Consider the following 20,099-nt stretch of genomic DNA (forward strand, 5'->3'; position numbering starts at 1 on the left):
TTATCAAAAATTTATCTTAATGTTTGAGACAAGTACAGGAGACAGACCCGCCAGAGCAATATAATGAGACCGTGAACTAAGATCTCTCAGAGACGTTCCTGAGATGTCTCATGTGACATCTCAGAGATAATTTTTTTTTATGCAGTGACGATTTGGATAAGTCTCAGAGATGTGTCCATGACGTATCTCTGCTATGTGGGTTGGAAAGTGAAGATGCCACGAACCATTGCAGGATCGAAGCTAGCAGCAGTAATTCATGCCGGTAAGATTAATTTTGAGAGGTGGAGGAGGGGAAGAAGGAATAAGGTTCTACTGGAGGAGAGTTAATCAGGAAATGGAGGGGTTGAAACACAAAGAGGGGAGGGCAGAGACAGTCTAAACATATGTTTAGACTGTGGCAGAGGAATCAGTGAAAACGTCTGAGGTTAGTAAATAAGAAGGGGGATTATGGACGTTCGGAGCTTTTTTACTGGTGGCAAATTAGATACAGCATCGTCAATATCTGAATTATTAGTGAATCAGATTTGTTTATGATCTCCGTAACGCACACATACCCAATTGCGAAATGAGATTATAACTTAAAATACTCACTTGAATCTTGGTCCACGGCCCTCAATTATATAACATAGTTGGGAAATTTAATTAAAAGCCCAGAAACTTTGAAATTTATTTCAAAGGAAAGGAAATTTTAAAACGAACATCTATGCCATGACGCCACGACGTTACTGGCAATATCCTAAGTCGGTTGAGCTGAGCCGAGCGTGCAGTATAGGCATAACCCCATAGAGTTTACCAATATCACAATCATGGTCCTTGGCAGTCCTTAATCACAATCGATCACAATAATTATGATTTATGTATTCAGTATGTATTACCCGTATTACCCGCGTAACCCCATCACCGTTTGCCCTCTAACAACCCCATCTTTTTGAAATACTTGTAACTCCATCGAGTGACAATTGACTTGCGAATTTCGCGTAGAGTACATGTGGTCTGCATACGAACTTGGAAATGTGAATAACTGTTGTATTACTTATTTTGCTGTGCTTAATCCTTGACCAAATTCAATAATGGGATCTCAAAACGAGTTCAGGTGCATAGAGGAGTGTGTCCTACGCCTCGATTGTAAATTTGAAGGTATTGTTACTACGCAGTTATAATTTTTTCCATATCCAACGTCAAGTCATGAAGTGTCAACTACATAGTTTATCATTTGAAAGACTTTTTATAAACTTTGAAGTAGCAGTGACCATAATGTTTCCTAATTATCTGTTGTTCATTTAAGATGATTCGTGGCCGCAGTGGAAGGATTTGTGCAGTGGACGATATTTTAAGGTGTTCGATTCGTACTCCGCAAGAGGTATATTTATGCCAGAGAATAAACCTGAGAGCCCAACTTTGGAAGCGTATTTCAGCAACTTAATAGAGAACTATTTATCTCAAGGATCAGTGGAAAGGTATGTTTTGATTGAATCCCTTTTCGAGGTTTTAGACTTCGGAGCACCAAGATCAGTGAAAGAAATTTTCAGTGAATGTGTCCGTGCAATCAGAGAAATTTTAAGAAAAATCTTACAATAATTGGAGAGTTAAGTGGTGGTATAACGTTGGAGAGAGGGCAAGCAGATGTATGGCAATGCTAAAGAAAATGGAAATGATGGTTGGCAGGGGGAAGTCAGTAAAAATCTGCAGTTTAAATCGAGTCACATCTAACCCGTGAATTGGACTTGTCATTATTTTTATTAACTTTTAATTTTATATCAGTTTTTGTTGTAAGTTATTCAATAAGCATCCTTGGAAGTTTCTATGTGGTGGAGAGGGAGGAACAGCGACAGACAGCGACAGACGACGACAGCGGGCGGCAGCTGATTAAGAACAGTCTCAAACGTTAGAATAGAGCATGCAATATGAGGTTGTGTTTTCGACAGTTTAAGAATGTGGTTCCAGCCAACTTTTATATTAACCGATTATTATTGTACTTAATAAGTCTGAATATATTTTGAAAGTATCTTCTTATTAAAAGAAGTAACTTTAGTAGGTTATGGGTTCAGGCAACAAGATAGATATTCGAAAAAAATATTTTTGAAGCAGGGAGCGGAGAGTATTGTCTAGAAGACGAACAACGAAATTCCAGGTAACAATTTTACTGTGGTAAATGGGTCTTTTCACGCCCGTGAATGTAAATGTAGCTTGGCCAGAAGACGACTAAGTCAGTAGTTAGTGGGTTCAGAAAAGCTCGAGAGGGGGGAACAAAAGATATCTTGAGTTACCTTTACTTTTATCCTAATTAAAAATAATCAAAATTTTAATGAAATTTATAACACACATATACAAGGCAATGCTATGTTATGATATAAAAAAGTTATAATTGTGGTTCTGCAGTGTTTGGCCATACAAGTGGGCCCGCCCACATAGCAGAGATATGTCTCGGATATGTCTATGAGATGTCTTGAATATCACATGTTATGTCTCAGAGACATTCTTGAGAGCTACAGAGACGTATCTGAGACTTCTCTGAGATGTCACTATGTCCAAAAAAATGGTCTACGTGACATTTCATGAGAAATCTCAGATAAGTCTCTGAGATGTATCATGAGACATTTGAGATGTAGCAGAGACATCTTAGGATTTTCTGAAAGGTCTTATTCATGTCCTGATTTAAATAATTTTACCTTTCAAAATTGTATAGGTATTAAAACCTTAGAATATGCATTAGAAGATATATGGAAAGTATATTACAGAGCTTCTGGCATGGTGCCTTATATTTTAATTGGATCATGATGACTAGTTGTCCAAAAGAATGCTGCCAAAATCAAAAAAATTGATGAATAGTCAAATGCTAACGTTTTCAATTAGCCTTTACCTGCATGGGCGTGCTTAGCTTAAGAATTTTTCTATGAGAAAATTTCTTATCAGAAATTGGGCATTTTTCTTATAAGAAAATTTCTTATAGCTATCAATTACAAAATGTTATTACATAAGAAGAAATTTTCTGATGGAAATATTTATTATAAATATCATATCACCATACTTAAAACGTACACTTGCGCAAACTTCTATAAAAAGCTACATAAGATTTACATCCCTATATTGAGAGTACAAAATTAGCATTATACCTAATTCAATCCAAATGTATACGCCTATATCTGGTATACAGCAATCCTAATGATTTCCCATGAACCAAATGTAGATGTCTATGATTAGTGTAAATCAAGCATGGACATTCAAGCTCTGTAAAGTTCACTTGACTGGCCAGACAAGGCGAGATACCATAGAGGTCCTTCAGGGCATGGGTTCTGTATAGGGTTAACGTCCTCATATGCTAAAAGAAACTATATCAATGAAACCAACGATAGCCTAGAATGATGGACTGATAATAGAATACGACTTTGGCAATCACTACGCAATGAAAGATACAGGAATTGCAATATGGAATATGATTTAACCTGGAAAATTGAATAAGCGAATGAAATAAAATTCAAGTTCGACTGGGGATAGGTACTTCAAGAAATTATATGGGAAGGAAAAATAAAAATTGGTACATGAAGTGCATATGAGCAATGTTTATTTAAGATGCCAGAAATAATGAGACCTCTAAATGCAGATTTGGATAGATAATGAAATAAATAAAGTAAAATGGAATTTAATGCCATTTGGAGAAAAGGATATGTAGAATATGGCTAACATACTTAGGGAAATTAATAGGAATCCCAGCAACACTGATTGAGAATATTAGTTGATGTATTTTCCATAAAATAATAACTGCAGATGTTATTTAGGTTTACTCATACAAATTCATTCTCATTCTCTTCAGAGATGGCTAAATCACTCTCTTTGTCCAATGAAACACTGTTTTCATTGAAACTTCCACTTATAATAGATATGCCAGAATCTGAAAAATATACATGTCTCTCTAAATTAATGATGAAAAGTTTAAAATTCCACAGTCTATCTGTTTAAGGTAACATGATTTTAGGAATGCCAGTTTTGTAAGACTTACCAAATGAGGTCAATGCCTTATTTTTTTTAGAAGCACACGACTTATTTTATTAAATTGATATCACAAAAACATAGTGAATGATTAACATATTAAAGCAATCCCTAGCAACCTAACAACCAAACAAGGTTTCCATGTTAATCGTATCCTGCAGCGTATGCAATCGTAGTATACTTGTAGTTATTCATGGCCCATATCGAACTTCCATCGGTTAAGTCATCTGTAGGCTTTGAAACAGACAGATTTTTTAAGTCAACAATTTTTCGTGTGCTCTCAGGGATATACATACTAACAAGTTGCATAAAAAGAAGCCTCCACTTCTTGTAACCGTCCCACATAGCAGAAATACGTCTCAGAGACATTCTGAGAGCTTCAGAGACCTCTCTGAGATGTCACTATGTCCAAAAAAATGGTCTCTGAGATGTCTCATGAGACGTTTCATATGTCTCTGAGATGTCTCATGAGACTTTGTACTGTGGTATGCTTTAAATTTAGGCAAAAAAATAATTAAATTTAAATTATACAGTTACGGCCTACTTTTCTCGATCATTTTTAGCGACAAATTTTGTGATGGATGACCGCTTTTGAAAATAAGAAACCCATGGTAAATGTCGTGATTTTGAAAATCAAAACTGCAGATTTGCACCAAAAAATATTTATGGAAGGCATTGATGGAGTTTAAATATTTTTTTTTAATTCCTGAACGTCTCACGATTTCATCTCTGAGACATACATGATATTTGAGACATTCGAGACCATAGTGAATCGTCTCTGAGAGGTTCGTTGCTATGTGGGCGCAAGGGGGGGGGGGGTGCCTCCTCTGTCCCCCATCTGTATCCGCCACTGGAAGGAGTCATTGTACCGGGCCAAGGTATACTAGTTACGTGTATTTGTGAAGGGCCTGTGACGCATCTTTTGAGCTGTAACTCAGGTGGAGAATAGGGTGGTTTCCTATTATTTTGTTATTGCCAAAATCGAATGATTATTACTCCTGGAGTACATATCTCACCCTTTTAGATTTTTAAATGACGATATCTATTTTTTGCGGTTAAATGAAAAGTAAAAATTTTCAAGCACGCGAAAACGCAATGGATAAGTATGAATGCCGGGAAAACTCCCGTGTGGCCTCGTTCTGGTTCCCGCTGCTGCAAGTGAGGTGACCTTGGGGCAAGGCTCAGAGCACTGATACGACGCAGGATGCTAGCAGGTAGCAGAGTACCATGCTAGCTGGTAGCGCTTGGCTTAAATAAGGATTATTAATACCTTATCAAACGAGGAAAACTTTTCGACCTTAGCCAGTTTTAATAGGTGATTATTAAGGCATGTTTCCCTGAGCTCTGTGCCTCATGCATGCATTGGTAACCTCAGACGATGTAAAACTCCTATCTACTCGTATAGAAACTAGGTCCCTGTGACGTCACGTGGAGTGGCATCGCATGGGCGCCAATCTGGCCTTTTTCAAATGAGGATAAAATTGACCATAGCCATTCGTCTAAACCGGTATTTCTAAAACCAAATAATTTGTATATAATGAATACACCAATGGTGGGTAACGAATCGCAATCAATGCCTTTCGTTTTCTTTGATGAAGGAAACTACCCTATTGTGGTTCAAGCTTAAGGCAGTGTATGACTGGATGTCAGAAGTCTGTGTCTATCTGCTTCAGCGTCACCTTTTAATTCCAAATATGAAATCTGGGATAACAGGACTGTATTAATATGAAGAATTGAATAAATAGTCAGTTAATTGAAGCACTCAGGAGAAAAATCTCATAAGTAATAATTCCAACCAAAAGAATTATGACACTCCAGTCTTGCTGGAACATTCATGGCTGACAGTCGTTCTTTTTCTCTCATAGTACATAGCCCATTTTCGATATTTTTTCAGCTAATTTCCTCTGATTTCACTGTCTGATCTAATCCTACCTTTCTTTCTGCTAATTATCAAAATGCTTTTGGATTTTATGGCTCCTTAAGTTTCTCTAATTGCCATGAGTTTTTTACTGATGTCTTTAATTTTTTTGAATTTCAAATGGCATTTCATCTTTACTAGATTATGATCACTGTCAATATTTTTCTCTGAGTAGCTTTTGCAGTCCTTTATCTGGCTCCTAAAGCTTTTCTTCCCTATAATATAGTCTAGTTGAAATCTTTTGTCTCATGTATCTTCTTCGCATGTGATCCTTGACAGTAAGTTGGCAACCACTAATTTGTGTTCCATGTAGAATTCCAGGAGCCTTTATCCTGTCTCATTTTGATTTCCTAATCCATATTTTCTGGTTATTTTTCCATCCTGGTCTTTACTGACAACAGTATTCCAATCAGCTTAAACGATAAGGTTTTCTTCATCCCTTACCTATTTGATTACTGCTGTGATATCTTCGTACACATCTTCAACTTCTTCATCCTCATAGTTTATTGTAGCCATATAAGCCTTTATGTGTTGTAATATTTATTTTTTAAAGTAAATATTTGAGTACATAACATATGTTTAGTTCTATACTTTTGTTTCCTATGCTATGACTTGTTGATGTACCACTTTTCTGCATTGCCTCTGCACCTGAATAGACCCAATCTGCACGTTCACAGATGATGGAAATGGTATTTGCTCATTGGAGATAAATGTTCCTTATAAGTGCCTCATGTAGGTTCCATTGCATTCTTAATTCCTAGTTAATTGAAATATGTACTTCAATTTTTTGTTAGATTATAACCAAGCCACTGTTTTAAACGATTTCTTTCTGCCAATTATGTTTTGCATTTTTTTCATAGTTTGTAATTTTTTCTTTGGCTTAACACATCAGTATGTTTGTCAATTTTAATTTGGGGAAAATCAATTCTTAATTTCATTTTCACTTTCAATGATTCTCAGACTTTCATATACTATAGAGAATTGATTGCCTAAGTTGATTCTGATCCAGCTCCAAATAATAATGTTGCTGCGGTCATGGGCAGTGGAACAGGCCAAAACTCCTCTTATTGTTAGATCATGTGTTGCAGATGTGATTCAGCTGGTGATGGTGTTATGTGAAACAAAATTTTTACGTTTTATCTGTCTTGGTAATTTTTGGTCTCGGCCATCATATCATACCTTTATTCTACTTTAGTGAGTTGAAGATATATTTGGTAATAGTCAACAAATATCTATACTTTTGACTTTGAGCAGCAGCTATTTTACTCCAGCCTATATGTACTTGAATTTAAGAATATTGGTTTGCTACTGTCATGTCATTATCTTACCTGTCATGAATCTAAGAATCATGCCACTAAGAATGAATGGACACTATAATCAATATGCTTGAATGGGATTTCTATAAGAAATGGAATCTGCTCATCTTTAATTTTAATCTCGTATAAAATGAAATGGTTTATGATGTTATTGCATAAAAATGTAGTTCTTTTTGTTGATTGCAGTTCCATGTTGCATTTATTTCATTGGCATTTTTGTTTTTCCATTAACTTCATCTGCTAACCGTATCGTATACAATGGAATGATATAAAATTGACTTAATTTTCTTGATGAGACGCCCTTCTTTGTTTTCAATTTCTTCCAATCTTTGCCAGCACATATTTAGGGTGTAAGCCTTTGACTCTTTGACAAGCACATTTGTATAAGTTTAACGTCTGATTATGATCCTACAATTTCTGGAAAAAATGAATCATTCTTATTTCAGTCAGCAAGATGCCCTCCTTTGTGGCATCGCGTGCCTGCAGGCATTTGTTCAAGCAAACTGGACTGGTCCAACTGTTGACGAAGTGGAGATTCTGAATAGATTTCCTTGGCTCAAAGGATCTCAAAATATAGAATTTGACTCAAGAGAAGAGGTTTGCTCTTATTTGGCTTTGGATGCTGAGAGTCTTGCCCCATGTGTGGTGCTTCCTCACCTGTTACTCATCGCCCGCATCATCCTCTATACTCATGTTTGGAGACTTAGTGATTTGCAGGTATATACTTGATCATAGACTTTTTCCCTGCCTGAATTGCTTGCTCAGTGCAGGTAGTATGCTTCAGCTTTGCATATGAGACAGTTCACTTGTTTCTGAATGCACCCAAAGCCTATCCAAGCATCAAAACCATTACCCCAAGCATCTATCCTGTCGCTTTAGCACCGACAGCAACCAGTGGGACTCGTTTGAAGAGTACTTGAGTGTTTGATTTTGAGGACTTCGAATTATGTAACAAATTTGAAATACAGCTAAAATGAACAAATTATATTATAAGTGAATATGGTCTCTGAGGAAATGTTACAACGTTTTACATTTTATAAAGGCAGAAAAACAAGCAAAATGATTAAATGCAATCATTTGATTAAACATATGTATCTAATAAATAAGTTGAAAATATATGTATACTAAAATAATTATTTGATGATAGGGATTATAATTTAATCAAATGATTTGGTACAAATATATGAGTTTTATGGGTTTAAGGGCTAATTGCTGTCGAGCGATGACAACCGGAAGTGTCAGCCTGGAGATATCTCTGCACCAAAATCTTCTGACGTTTTGCTCTCAGGATGGGAGTAGCATCGGGTCCTTGGTGCTCCAGATTCTCTGCAAGGCTGTTGATTCTGTAGAAATTGGGGGACGAATGGTCCTTCTTCAAGTACCGGTATGCCAAATCTGCGTACAAATAACTTGCTGGCAGCAACTCTCCTTCTGCTCACTTCTGCGTTCCGTTCAACTCCTCTACACAAATTGATTGTCGCTTGTTCGTCAGGCAGAGCTTTCACCCATGGGTCACGTCTATCTTAATCAATCCTCCAAGCTCCACACCGCCATGGTGATTTATACCCTTCCCTGACTATAGGGGGGCTTTGAAGAGAAAGGGGCACTGAAGGAAAATTTGCTTAAAGTCTAAAGGATGTAACTTCACTAGCATTTGATTCTTTCACCACTTTGAGACTTCAACACTCACTCGCGCACAATGTCACTCATCCACCTCCACGAGCCGAGGCATAGGGGAGGGAAGGAAGAGTGAGATTGGGTGTTAAGGAAAAGTAGGAAAGAGAAAAGGTTAAAAAACCCAGGGAGCTAGCCTTTGTAATGGATCTGACCATTAAACTATATTTTTAAAAAACACATTTTTCATCCTGCGACAACGCAACCCGCAAAGCTCTCTTGCATGTGGAACCCCTTTACAACGAAATTGCCTTTTCCCCATTGAATGTATTGTATGGACGATTAGCTATTACATATACATATGTATATTATTTATAATTTTTGACACAATTTTTTGCCTCAAATTAATTGCAAATTACAGTAAAACTTTGATTTTACACAGTTGGAGGGACCGACATATGGGCACTGTGTAAAATCAAAGTGTGTAAAATCAAGAGTTGGTAGTGAGGAGAAGTATAGTTTTCAGGATAACTCTTGCTCATTATTTTTAGAATGCTTAGTCATACACTTGTACGGTTCTGATTTAAGCCAGAAACGGAACCAGAAAAAGTCTCATAGTGTGAGGTTTTATGGTAAAAGAGCATGAAATCCTTTTCAATCGCATCAGATATATGTTTCCCAGATTCAATTACTCATTTGGAGGCAAGAAAAGAAGCATAATAATCTTATTTACTCACAAGCAACACCACAGATGGCATGTTACCTTAAGAGAAACATTGCATTCCTGAACAAAGTTTCCCATGGTTATATTGCTAGAATTTCTGGCACTAAGATTACTTATAATACCCCGGAGAAATTTCGCAATGGTGATACTAAATGCTCGCAGAGAAGCTAATTTTCGAAAATATTCTCAATTAAAATTAGTTTTCAGGAAATCTTTTTAACTACCTGCAGACAAACAAAGATTGGAAATTGAAGAAATGGATATCTGAGGTATCTGAGGATAGTCACCCAAATTAACCCCATTAACAGGGAGCAAAATTTCGCTAATACATCACAAAGGCATTACACCCTGTGGGCCTGGGTTCAAGTCCTGGCAGTAGCAGAAACTTATCAGAGATGGTCCTATCCCTACTTGAGTGTAATGTGGAGGGCACTTCCAGTGCACCACTCTGTCCTGCAAATAGGTCCCATTCGAGCCTATCATTACAACTTGGCTAACGCCAACATAGGGTTCCTATCCCACCAGCCCTTACTTCATGGCGCTAATGACCCCAGCTGTCAGTTACCTCCTTCCAAATAGTATACCATAGATAATACGGAGCACACAGAACCAGGGATATTCCGAAATTTAGATTTTTCCGGAGTTTAGATCACTTTTTTTTTTAAGTGAGCTATTTAAATAACCGCGCAACTACCGTCATGCCGCCGGTGATGAATAAAAAAATGATTAATAGTCCGGAACAATTTTCCCTCCTTACGATTTTTACGCATTAAAGAAGCATTTTACCATGAAATTTTAGCATTAGTAGAATGAATCTAACGGGAATAGCTTCTCTGTCGGCATTTTTCCGCGAATTCAGCGCCGGGACCTTCGACTTACAAGCCGTGTGACTCATCTTCACGTAATTTTTTGCTTCCCTATATCTGATAACAACACCGGACACTTTTGGTATTTCGATTTAATGGCGCTAAGCCATTCCTAAGTTGAAAGGGACTGCCTTATCACTCACGTCATGAATTTGACTTCAATGATTACATAACGATTGACGACGCGAGTTATTCTCCGAGGGCATTAACTCCCGTTCCGTTAAAAATAAACGCTTGGCACGTAGCAGAGTTAAGCTTATAGTTATTCAAGTTCCAATCATGTTTCATTTAAACCCACTCACAATGAGATACAAGTTGAGTCAGTTCTGATAAGTGCGCCGCGCAAGCAACTTTCCCTCGCCTCCATTCGTCCCGCAGATGTGGGGTTAGCCCGCGGAATGAGACAACGCATGCTGCTTTTACCATCGTGTTGAATCACCATCGACTTACGTCCATACTAGAAGTACAAGTATCTTTTTTGGATCTCCTTGAAAGCCAAAATTTTGGCACGGGAGGATTTTTTACGGCTCATTTCGCCGTTATATTTCGCGGGGGCGACGGAAAACATAGCGTTGGCAAAATTCTAGAAAACCTTCCGTTAGGGATGGATATTACGTAGTTCATAATTCCGGATTAATGACCATCTACTGTTATTACAATAAATATATAATAAACAGCGTCCATCAATAAGTCGAATAACAAACGAAAGATGATAATGTTTATATCTCCGGCGATCATCTGTCTTAATCAAAAGTAGTTCCGCATACACGGCGATTGCCGTATGCTTTAGGTTTCGATATCCTTCTACGGCAAATTTTAACTAAGAGCGATATTCGCGTTCGTAAAGGAGCCTGAAATATTACTGAGAGGGCGTAAGGGGAAGCAACAATTAGATTCGCGATGTTTTTAGTTTCACGCTAAACAGCGCGACGTCATTTCAACCGTTTCTGTATTCATTTTTGCAACTCATTGAGACGAGTAAATAACCTAACTTCATATTGCTCCAGAAAGGATTTTCAAAACAAGTCGAAAGACAACTGCGTAAAATCAAGATTAGCGGCCTCTTTGGGGCTGGGGTTATGCTGCGCAAAATCGAAAAACTGCGTAAAATCAAGAAAAAACAAAAATCGAAGTTTCACCATAGCAATTCCCTATGCTTTCCGGCCGGACTTGAGTGTCACTGCGTAAAATCGAGACTTGATGTAAAATCAAAGTGCGTAAAATCGAAGTTTTACTGTATTTATATGCAGAAAGTAATTCTTGAGGTATGGTGCCAAAATTTATTCAACAAGTGTTTGCATACATATGTATATCATTTTTATTGAAATAAAAATGAATGTTTGTGTCCAGATGAAGGCACATAATTTTTCTTCTTTGGAATATTTACACTTCCAAGTGTACTTGCGATTTTCACCATAATGTTTTACCTGGATAGTTAATGGTTGTTCCTATTATCTGAATGAGAAGTTGACTGCAAAAATGCTGAGTACTTATCTTGTTAAGGCAGTATTATGGAATTATGTTTCTTTTTGTGTTAACTTTTATTTTTTTTAGTTCTTTCGTGAATTACCTTGTTTCTGAGACATTTAAATTATTTGATGTTTACTGAAAACTTTATTTTTAGAAAGATGAAATTCAACCAGACTTGAATTGAAAATGGAATAAGTTCATTCTCAGTTTTATTGATTAATGGTTAGGGGTATTTTATTTCATGATGCATAATTGTCATGAATCACCTCTTTTAGAGTAGCCGTTGGTGGTCAATGCGGTATCTCTTTGTGCATCAGCAAGTCCTAGAGGAAAGGTCTCCCCAAATTCATGATGCTGTGAAAAAACTGTTGGGAGAAGTCCATAACCAGGAAATTGTTGCTGCCAGCTCTACAGATAGCCAGTTGAGGACTCTGTTTAACATTGAATGTGCCATAATTTATCTGTACTATTTTGAGGTTCTGAGATCAAAAGAATACCTTGAATCAGCTGCCAAAGGTGCCGGACTTGACATTTCATTAGCAGGTATGTTTATATCAACTTAAATTTGCTTTTTTCTTATTTTGATGTTTGTAAAGCTATGATGAAAATGATCAAATGAAAAAAATGTGTTAGAGAAAGATTCAGAAGTAGATTTAAAAGTGAGAGTATCGTGATTAATTATTATCAGTCTTAGCGATGTGCCTCTTTTGCTTGATTTCACAACTGAAGGCAAGGTCCTATCGACATTAGCACACTAGTTCCCTTAAGATTGCCAAAGCTAAGCAAATAACCCAGGCTAAGGCTGGATGGGGGACCTTTTATACTTTAACTTGGTGCTCATATCTGCCATCTACTAGTGACAGGTAGAATAAAGTTTAGGTTGACAAAATTGACCAAGGTCTAGTAACAGGCACCTGATAAATGGATTGCCTCACAACTGTGGAAAAAATCATCTACATAAATAAGTTATTTTTCTTGTTAACAATGGAATAACCAGTCTAATGAACTTGTGGATAATGCAGCATTTTATCACTATTTTCTTATTGTTTTTTTTTTCATGTTTCAGGTGCCCTTGGTGTGAGGACAAGATATCAGAAGAATAATATTGCCCAGCTAACTTTGAATGTCAAATCAAGCAATTGTTCTGAAGTTACAGACATTCAAAACTCATGTGATGAACGTGATTTTCCAAAGGTATTTCTACCTATAGTTCTCTGAATGCCGAAGTCATTAGTACTCAAACGCCTGATGTGTTCATCAACTCTTTTTGGATAACGTAGTTACTGCTTTTCACACTGTGATTGGCGAGAAAAATTTTTTTTGGTATCTCAAATTCTTCCTCTTTGTTATGTATGTCCAGTCTCCTCTAACATTGCTTTACTGTTTCAGCTTAAATTAACTGCTCTGACTGACAAGCACATGAATGAGGTTTAGAATTGGTTGGGGCTTTCTTGAATTACCATGATTGATGAACTTAAAGGACACAACACCTCATACGTTGAGCCAGGATATATCTAGGGTTTTGATGAGGAAGGGGAGGATAGCTCTTACATGGGGTGCAGACTGGAAGTTTTGAAGATGGGAAGGGTTGGAGGTTTGGAATCGTTTGCTGCATGGGTAGTATTTCGAGGAAGAAGACCTGAGTTTGTGCTGGGTTGTCTTCTTTTGCAGTCTTTTTTTTTCTTGGACCAACTCCCAATACATGTCAAAAGTTACTCAGCTCTATCGAATGTACAGAGATGTGATTTTTTCTAGAGATGGGTCGAATAGCAGATTTCTCGAACTCAAGTATCAAATTCGAATACTAAATCATTGCTCAAATATTCGAATACCTCGAATACTAGAGTTGCGCAAAACATATTAAACGTACGTTTCTTCTTCTATTTCCCTTGATAAATGTATATATACAAAGGTATACAGTGGAACCTCGATCTATTGTTTTTCAAGGGGATGGACGAAAAAAACGATGAATGCGGGAATGTTTGACTGGGTTGCCTATGCAGCAGGAAACTCAGGATTTATGCGAGTAATTGTGATTTCCTTTAAAGGATTCAAACAGGAATTTAGCTGATTAATGAAATAATTTAATTTTATGGAAACAATTTGGGCATATAGTTGATTCAACTAACATCTCTCTCAAATATCTGAAGGGGACATATCACCTCGCAAAAAAATTGATTTCATGCCATCTCGGCATTTACACTGCTACGATGGATTTCTGTCTGATGTATACATTCTTATCTACCAAATGCCATTTCAGCGGCACGCCCATCTGATACTCTGCTTCATCAAACTTCTTATTTTCAACAGATAGCTCGCTTTACCCCTATTGGCGATGCAAAGATTACCGCAGCGCCCCTAGCGGCCGCGCCTGGAATCACTCTAACTCAGACACACTCCATCCTTTGCCGTATTTACTGCATGTGTTTCAACGTGAAAAGCGTGAGAAGACGGTAATTTGTTGAAGATTTTATCGGTTGTGGACGCCAATGAAAGCAGTCTCAGGGTTTGTGACGCCCATGCGTGCGGTAGAAGAAGTTTTAAATGCTGGCCTTGTGATTTCGGTGAGGAAAAGGGAGGAAAAAGAGTCGGTGGATCATGTGCAGGCTTTGGTCCTTCGCACCTCGGGCCTGACTTCTAAGCATCCGTATTCCGTGGATTTGAGGATTGATTTATCTGAGAATTACGGCGATCGGTTATCGAGGGATCAGATTTTAGAGTGTGGCTGTATTGGTGTGTAACTTTTTAGTACTGACGCATCATTAACCTCCTTTATACACTTCAGGTGCCCCTGGTAGTGAAATATCTATGTTTTACTCGGGGATTAGAGTGGGTGAAGGACTTTCGTTCTGTACTTCCCAGTCCTCTTCCTCTGCGTCTCAGGGCTGCCATTTCATTAGTAGTCTCTTGAGCAACCCCCCTTTCGAGGAGATTTCGAATGTGGAAGCTCTCACCCAGAGAAAACTCCAAAGTGTGGATGCAGTTCTGCTGGAATTTTATGAGCACAATGTTACCATGACCCAAGACCAAGTGGCTTCGCTCTTGGCAACCCCGCAGCGGACTGATGCTTGGTTCAAAGGCAGAAATATGTCTATCCCAGCATCTAAGGCATACAGCCAGTTCACTTATGCGGTAAATCCTAAAGCTAACTGGAAAAAACGTTATGCAGATTTGTACTACAGCAAGTTTACTGGTAACAAGTACACAGACAGAGGCAACAAACTTGAAACTTTTGATGTTAATGTGATGAGACAAATGTTGATGAACAGTTCTCAGATAAAAAGTTCTCAGTTATTATTCACAGATCAGTCTCTCTAGTCACAAACACAATACTTGTGTGTAATAGCATTACATGAACTTGTCAATATTCATGATTGGAAGTCCAAAAATAGTTAATCCACTCACAATAAGAAGAATTTCTTCAGCAAATGGGAGTAGCGTCCATTATATTGGACCCAGTATCATTTCATATGCCCGCAGGCGTTGAATCACTCTCTCAACATGACCTCTAGCTCTGGCAATGCCAGCTGTTTCAAGAGCATCATCCTTAGATAACTTACTTTCTTCTGAAGAAATTGAGGGCGGATGAGTCTTAAATTTCTCTGCAAGAGAGGACAATCTTACTTATGCACCTGCAAAATTACATTACTCCAAGAAAATAAATTCAAAAATATCTTACCAGACGACACTCATTTTCAATTCAGTATTCTTTGTCCAACATCACTCAATCTTGGTAGTCTAATCTGTCCAACACGCAGCTATCAGTGAAAATAAACTTGTCCGAGGCTCGTCCACCATATAAAGAACTTATCTCAGTTATTAATCCAGATGGGGCTATGCCAAGATTGACCTTCACAGTGTGACCTCTCTTGTACTGGGAATACGTTGAAATTCTACATTTGAGACACTTGCAATTTTCTATAGGAATTTCCTTGCAATTCAGTACAATCCTGGTGAACTTGTATTTTGAAAATGATGATGGTAGGTTGGCTCGGATCGTAGCTTGATCAGGCCAGGGTATCACTAACTTCAACACTCGTGCTATTAAAGGACATGTGTGCTTAAAATAATTTATGGTTGGACACTCGTTTTCCCATCTTCAGTACTATAACCCACTTTTGCCGTAAACTTTCTTCCTTCGGAAAATAATGGAAGCTTACTTCGGGTGCATTATAACTTGAACACTGCGGAACGCTGCAGTACGTGGAGTTTATAGAGTTTTTCTGGGAGTGCGGCACCGACAAATGATCGTGGTCGATGATTTCCGCAACGTAAACAAAGCTACGAGCAACGAATGTGTCTGAGTTAGAGTGATTCCAGGCGCGGCCGCCAGGGGCGCTGGGGAGAATCTTTGCATCGCCAATTCCTACCGTCAAGTGCTAGCGGACAATTCGAGGCATTTTGCAAAATTTACGCATTTCTTCGCCGGATTTCCTTCTTCTTCAATTATTTTCAGTCCATCTTTGGAAGTTCTCATGAAATAAGCTGATGAATTCCAATTGCTAGCAGGGAGAAACCAAATATCCTGGAATCTAGCAATATCACTTGTTAGAATTTTATGCGTCAGAGTTTTGAAAATTCAACAAAAAAATTCATAATTTATAATTTTGGTCTTGGAGAATATATTTTTTTAATGAGGTATCATCACAAACTATATGCTTCTTTTTTATTATCATAGAGTATTAGTTTTGAAACCTCTATGTGCATGCCAATTACTTTCCCTAGTTACTAGTTGAAAGAGCTCTCTATTTTGCTTCTATAATTTTTTTTTTGATTCTGGATGCTAAGTTTTGACTTCAGTTATGCGTCATCAGGCGATGAATGAGAAATTGGAGAAAGATTGTCAATTAATATGCTCGTCAACCCTACTCACTCCACTGGGGTAGTGGGGGGGGAAGGGTTCACTGATGTCAGAAGAACTCTCAGCCCTGTCCTTGAGGGGCGAGCAGACTACCCTCCTGTTGTGGTGTGGCTGGCAGAATCATAGCTGAAACCATATTTCTCATTCATCACCTGATGGTGTGACCTGCAATGGCCGCTAAAGCTCGCGTGACAAAGTGCAATGTGCAGCTGCTCCCGAAAGCTGTCAACACCAATGTTTTTCATATCTAACTTGGCTTAATGCAATGATACAAATTACTTTGATAGTCATCCTTTATACTTTTTGGATGCGTGTTATCTATCCTTTTCTCTTACAAGGAGAGGTCGCCAAAGTGATGTTTGGGATCTGAATGACGATGTTATTTCCTGAAACAATATAGGTAAGGTAGAAAAAGTGTCACGGCTTTCTTCCACGTAGGCCCGGGTTCGCGAGATATTCGCATGTAAAGATTCCACGCACCATGACTATAGTCGAAGGAAGTCATGGTGCGCGGAATCTTTACATGCGAATATCTGGCGAACCCGGGCCTACGTGGAAGAAAGGCGTGACACTTTTTCTACCTTACCTATATTGTTTCAGGAAATAACATCGTCATTCAGATCCCGAACATCACTTTGGCGACCTCTCCTTGTTAGTATAAGAGGGAAATAATTATTCCTACTTGGGGTTATCAGATAGACTTTTAATTTTCTTTACTACTCCCCTTGTGCTAGTCCTCAGTAGTTTCTGGAAAAATTGTGATTTTTCCTCAAATTTCTTAGATTGACTGTTTATTTTTATGATTATTCCAGGATCTACAGCTTAATGATGATGTCAGACTGGATCAAATTAAATTTTTAAACAGTGATGATGGTGCCTTGCCGAATTTAAGGCCACTGGACCAAGCTGTTATCTTTGGAGACTTGTAAGTTTCTTTTCATTGAGTCTATTGTTGTATCTTGATCTTGTACACTCTAGAAGAATTATTGGTCCAATGTTGTCATTAATTTCCCTCTGTTGAGAGTGCTAATGGTTGTTGATTACATTGTCTTTGATGCAGGATGAAAATACATTTGTCCATACATGGTAATGGTTGAATCGTATCCATTGCATGAAAAGATACAATTTCTAATTGTTTTTGAATATTTTAATTCATCAGCTCCAGACTATGTATGATACTATGTATGAATATCTGAGCACAGTCTCCCTTTTTTAATATACAACTTGAGCATCACCATCAAGGTATAAATTATGGGATGGCAGATATAATTACTATTATTTGCTATTCTGTCTTTTTCAAAGGTTACTTTGAATACTATTATTGCTAATAGAAAACCTGAATTTATTTTTGTTGTATTCAGTTTGCAAACTACAGTAAACTCTCTTTATTACAAAGTTCACAGGACTGAAAAACTGGAGGTTCAAACTGGAGGCCAAAAAATAGACTCTAGCTGTTCTAATTTAAAAAGTATTCTGCAGAAAGTAATGTAAAAATTATGTAGTCATTTCACTAAAGTAAGGCAAAATGCTGAGAATTCATTTCAGTTGAATTTTATGAATGAGAATGCATTTTAAAATAACAATTAGCACTTTAGGCTCTTGGTTTTTAGCATGAAAGTACTAAGTCCATTCAGTTATAATTATGAGCTGCCAACTTGTTGAGCTTTAATGCTTCAAGGCTAGCTTTGTACTAAATAAATTTTTTCTGAAAATCAAGCCTAAAAAATTAGAGGGAATTCAGAGAGGCACGGCATAAAAAGGGCATTAAAAAGTGGTTGTAAAATAGCATAATCTGAAATCTGATAGTAGCTCTTTCTATTGCTCTCTGTTGGACTTAATGTGTGGGTAATTGAGAAATAAATACATATAACTACCAACACAAATGTAATTTTAGGGGAGTTTATTGAGGCTCCAGATACGGTTACACCACACCAATGTAATATAACAAAAATCAAGATGGCGACGCGCACTCGCAGCAGGTATTCACAGTCGACTACCTCAATCCAGTCTCTAACAGGAACTGACTGTATTTTGCGCGTTCAGCTAGGTGGTGCACATCTACCTCTGCTTCCCTCTATCGGCAAGCCCATCAACCCTTGACGAGTGACTGCCAGCGCTCGCAAAGGGGTGCCACACACTCTTTTTTGTTTTTTTTTTATATTCTTATCTTTTTGGTCTATTCTTATAATTGCACTGTCTCTATTATTTCTCTGATGCAAAACATCTGTTTCAGTATTTTGAAAATGAAGTCGCAACCCAAGGATAAACTTGCGGATGAAGAACTGATGGCATATATTACTGTAAGTTCATTAAGGTTTATATCAAATAATCATCCTTAAACGTATTTGTAGTAAGTACTGTAAGTATACTCAGTCACATATTCTTGGGTAAATTTATTTGCTCTAAGAATGAAATTTAACTTGGAAAAAGTCATTTTGCCTTTCTTGGATTGAAATTCAGATTTCCCAGTTGCATCATCAAGTATACTTGGCCAAGGATTAATGGCGTAATTAGTTGAATAACTGATCAGCAGTCAGGAGATTTAGGTTTGATTTCTACCGAAGCCAAATGTTTTTAATGGGCATTTTCAAATATTGTGTGTACTTAATGAATGAAACTTTTGAACTCTTTCGATGTGCAATCATGTTTACCAGACAAAAATTATTAATGTTAAAGGCATTTTGTCAGGACAGTAGGTGATTGCTAAACACAAGGGTGTATTCATTAAAATTTGATGGTAAGTTACTTAAGATTTTTGAGCATGCATGCAGTTTTTCATGCTTTCTTATATTTTGTAGCATTGATAAATTCCCATGAGTAAAACATACTTAAGGCTGTTTTACACGGGGCAGGGAATTGCGCAGGTTAGAGCTGCATTTATTTCTAAAATGGTGTGGAATTGCGCGAATGCATGAATGAAATTAGAACAGGGGCTATTATGCAGTCTCGCATCCAGCATTCTAGCAATTCACCGCTTTATAAGACTCAATTTTGATTGTGCCTTCGCATGTACGTCAGATTGCGCAATTCGGTGTACCGTGTAAAACGGCCTTTATAATCAGTGGCATAAATATGGTCAGGATGAAGGGATTGATCCCCCCCTTCCCCCCCAAAGCCTTAAAGAAATAAAAAAATTATTTAAAACTATTGTTTAGTTTTGACATATCCCTGCTTCTGCTTAGAGTTAAATAATAAGTGCCAAAATAATGTAAAATTTATTTCCAGGCATGTCATTTTTCAAAATTTTCCCAGAACCCTTATTTCTGGGAGGAATGTCCACCACCCTAAGCCATCCCATCCCACCCCAAAGCATATTCCTAGTTACGCCACTGCATATATGTAA

General features: G+C 37.6%; 1 protein-coding gene across 1 annotated transcript in view; it reads left to right on the forward strand.

The window, feature by feature from the left end:
• Window positions 1–950: 950 nt before the first annotated feature.
• The window catches only part of LOC124154618 (tetratricopeptide repeat protein 27), a 47,372-nt gene continuing 28,223 nt past the window's right edge, over window positions 951–20,099 (forward strand). The window contains exons 1-7 of the mRNA XM_046528458.1: window positions 951–1,137; window positions 1,286–1,457; window positions 7,668–7,938; window positions 12,171–12,438; window positions 12,962–13,089; window positions 17,569–17,681; window positions 18,990–19,056. Coding sequence (XP_046384414.1) covers window positions 1,071–1,137; window positions 1,286–1,457; window positions 7,668–7,938; window positions 12,171–12,438; window positions 12,962–13,089; window positions 17,569–17,681; window positions 18,990–19,056 — 1,086 coding nt within the window. The 5' untranslated portion in view covers window positions 951–1,070. The remainder of the gene's footprint in view (window positions 1,138–1,285; window positions 1,458–7,667; window positions 7,939–12,170; window positions 12,439–12,961; window positions 13,090–17,568; window positions 17,682–18,989; window positions 19,057–20,099) is intronic.

Source organism: Ischnura elegans, chromosome 2 (genome assembly GCF_921293095.1).
Source record: "Ischnura elegans chromosome 2, ioIscEleg1.1, whole genome shotgun sequence".
NCBI classification, from domain to species: domain Eukaryota; kingdom Metazoa; phylum Arthropoda; class Insecta; order Odonata; family Coenagrionidae; genus Ischnura; species Ischnura elegans.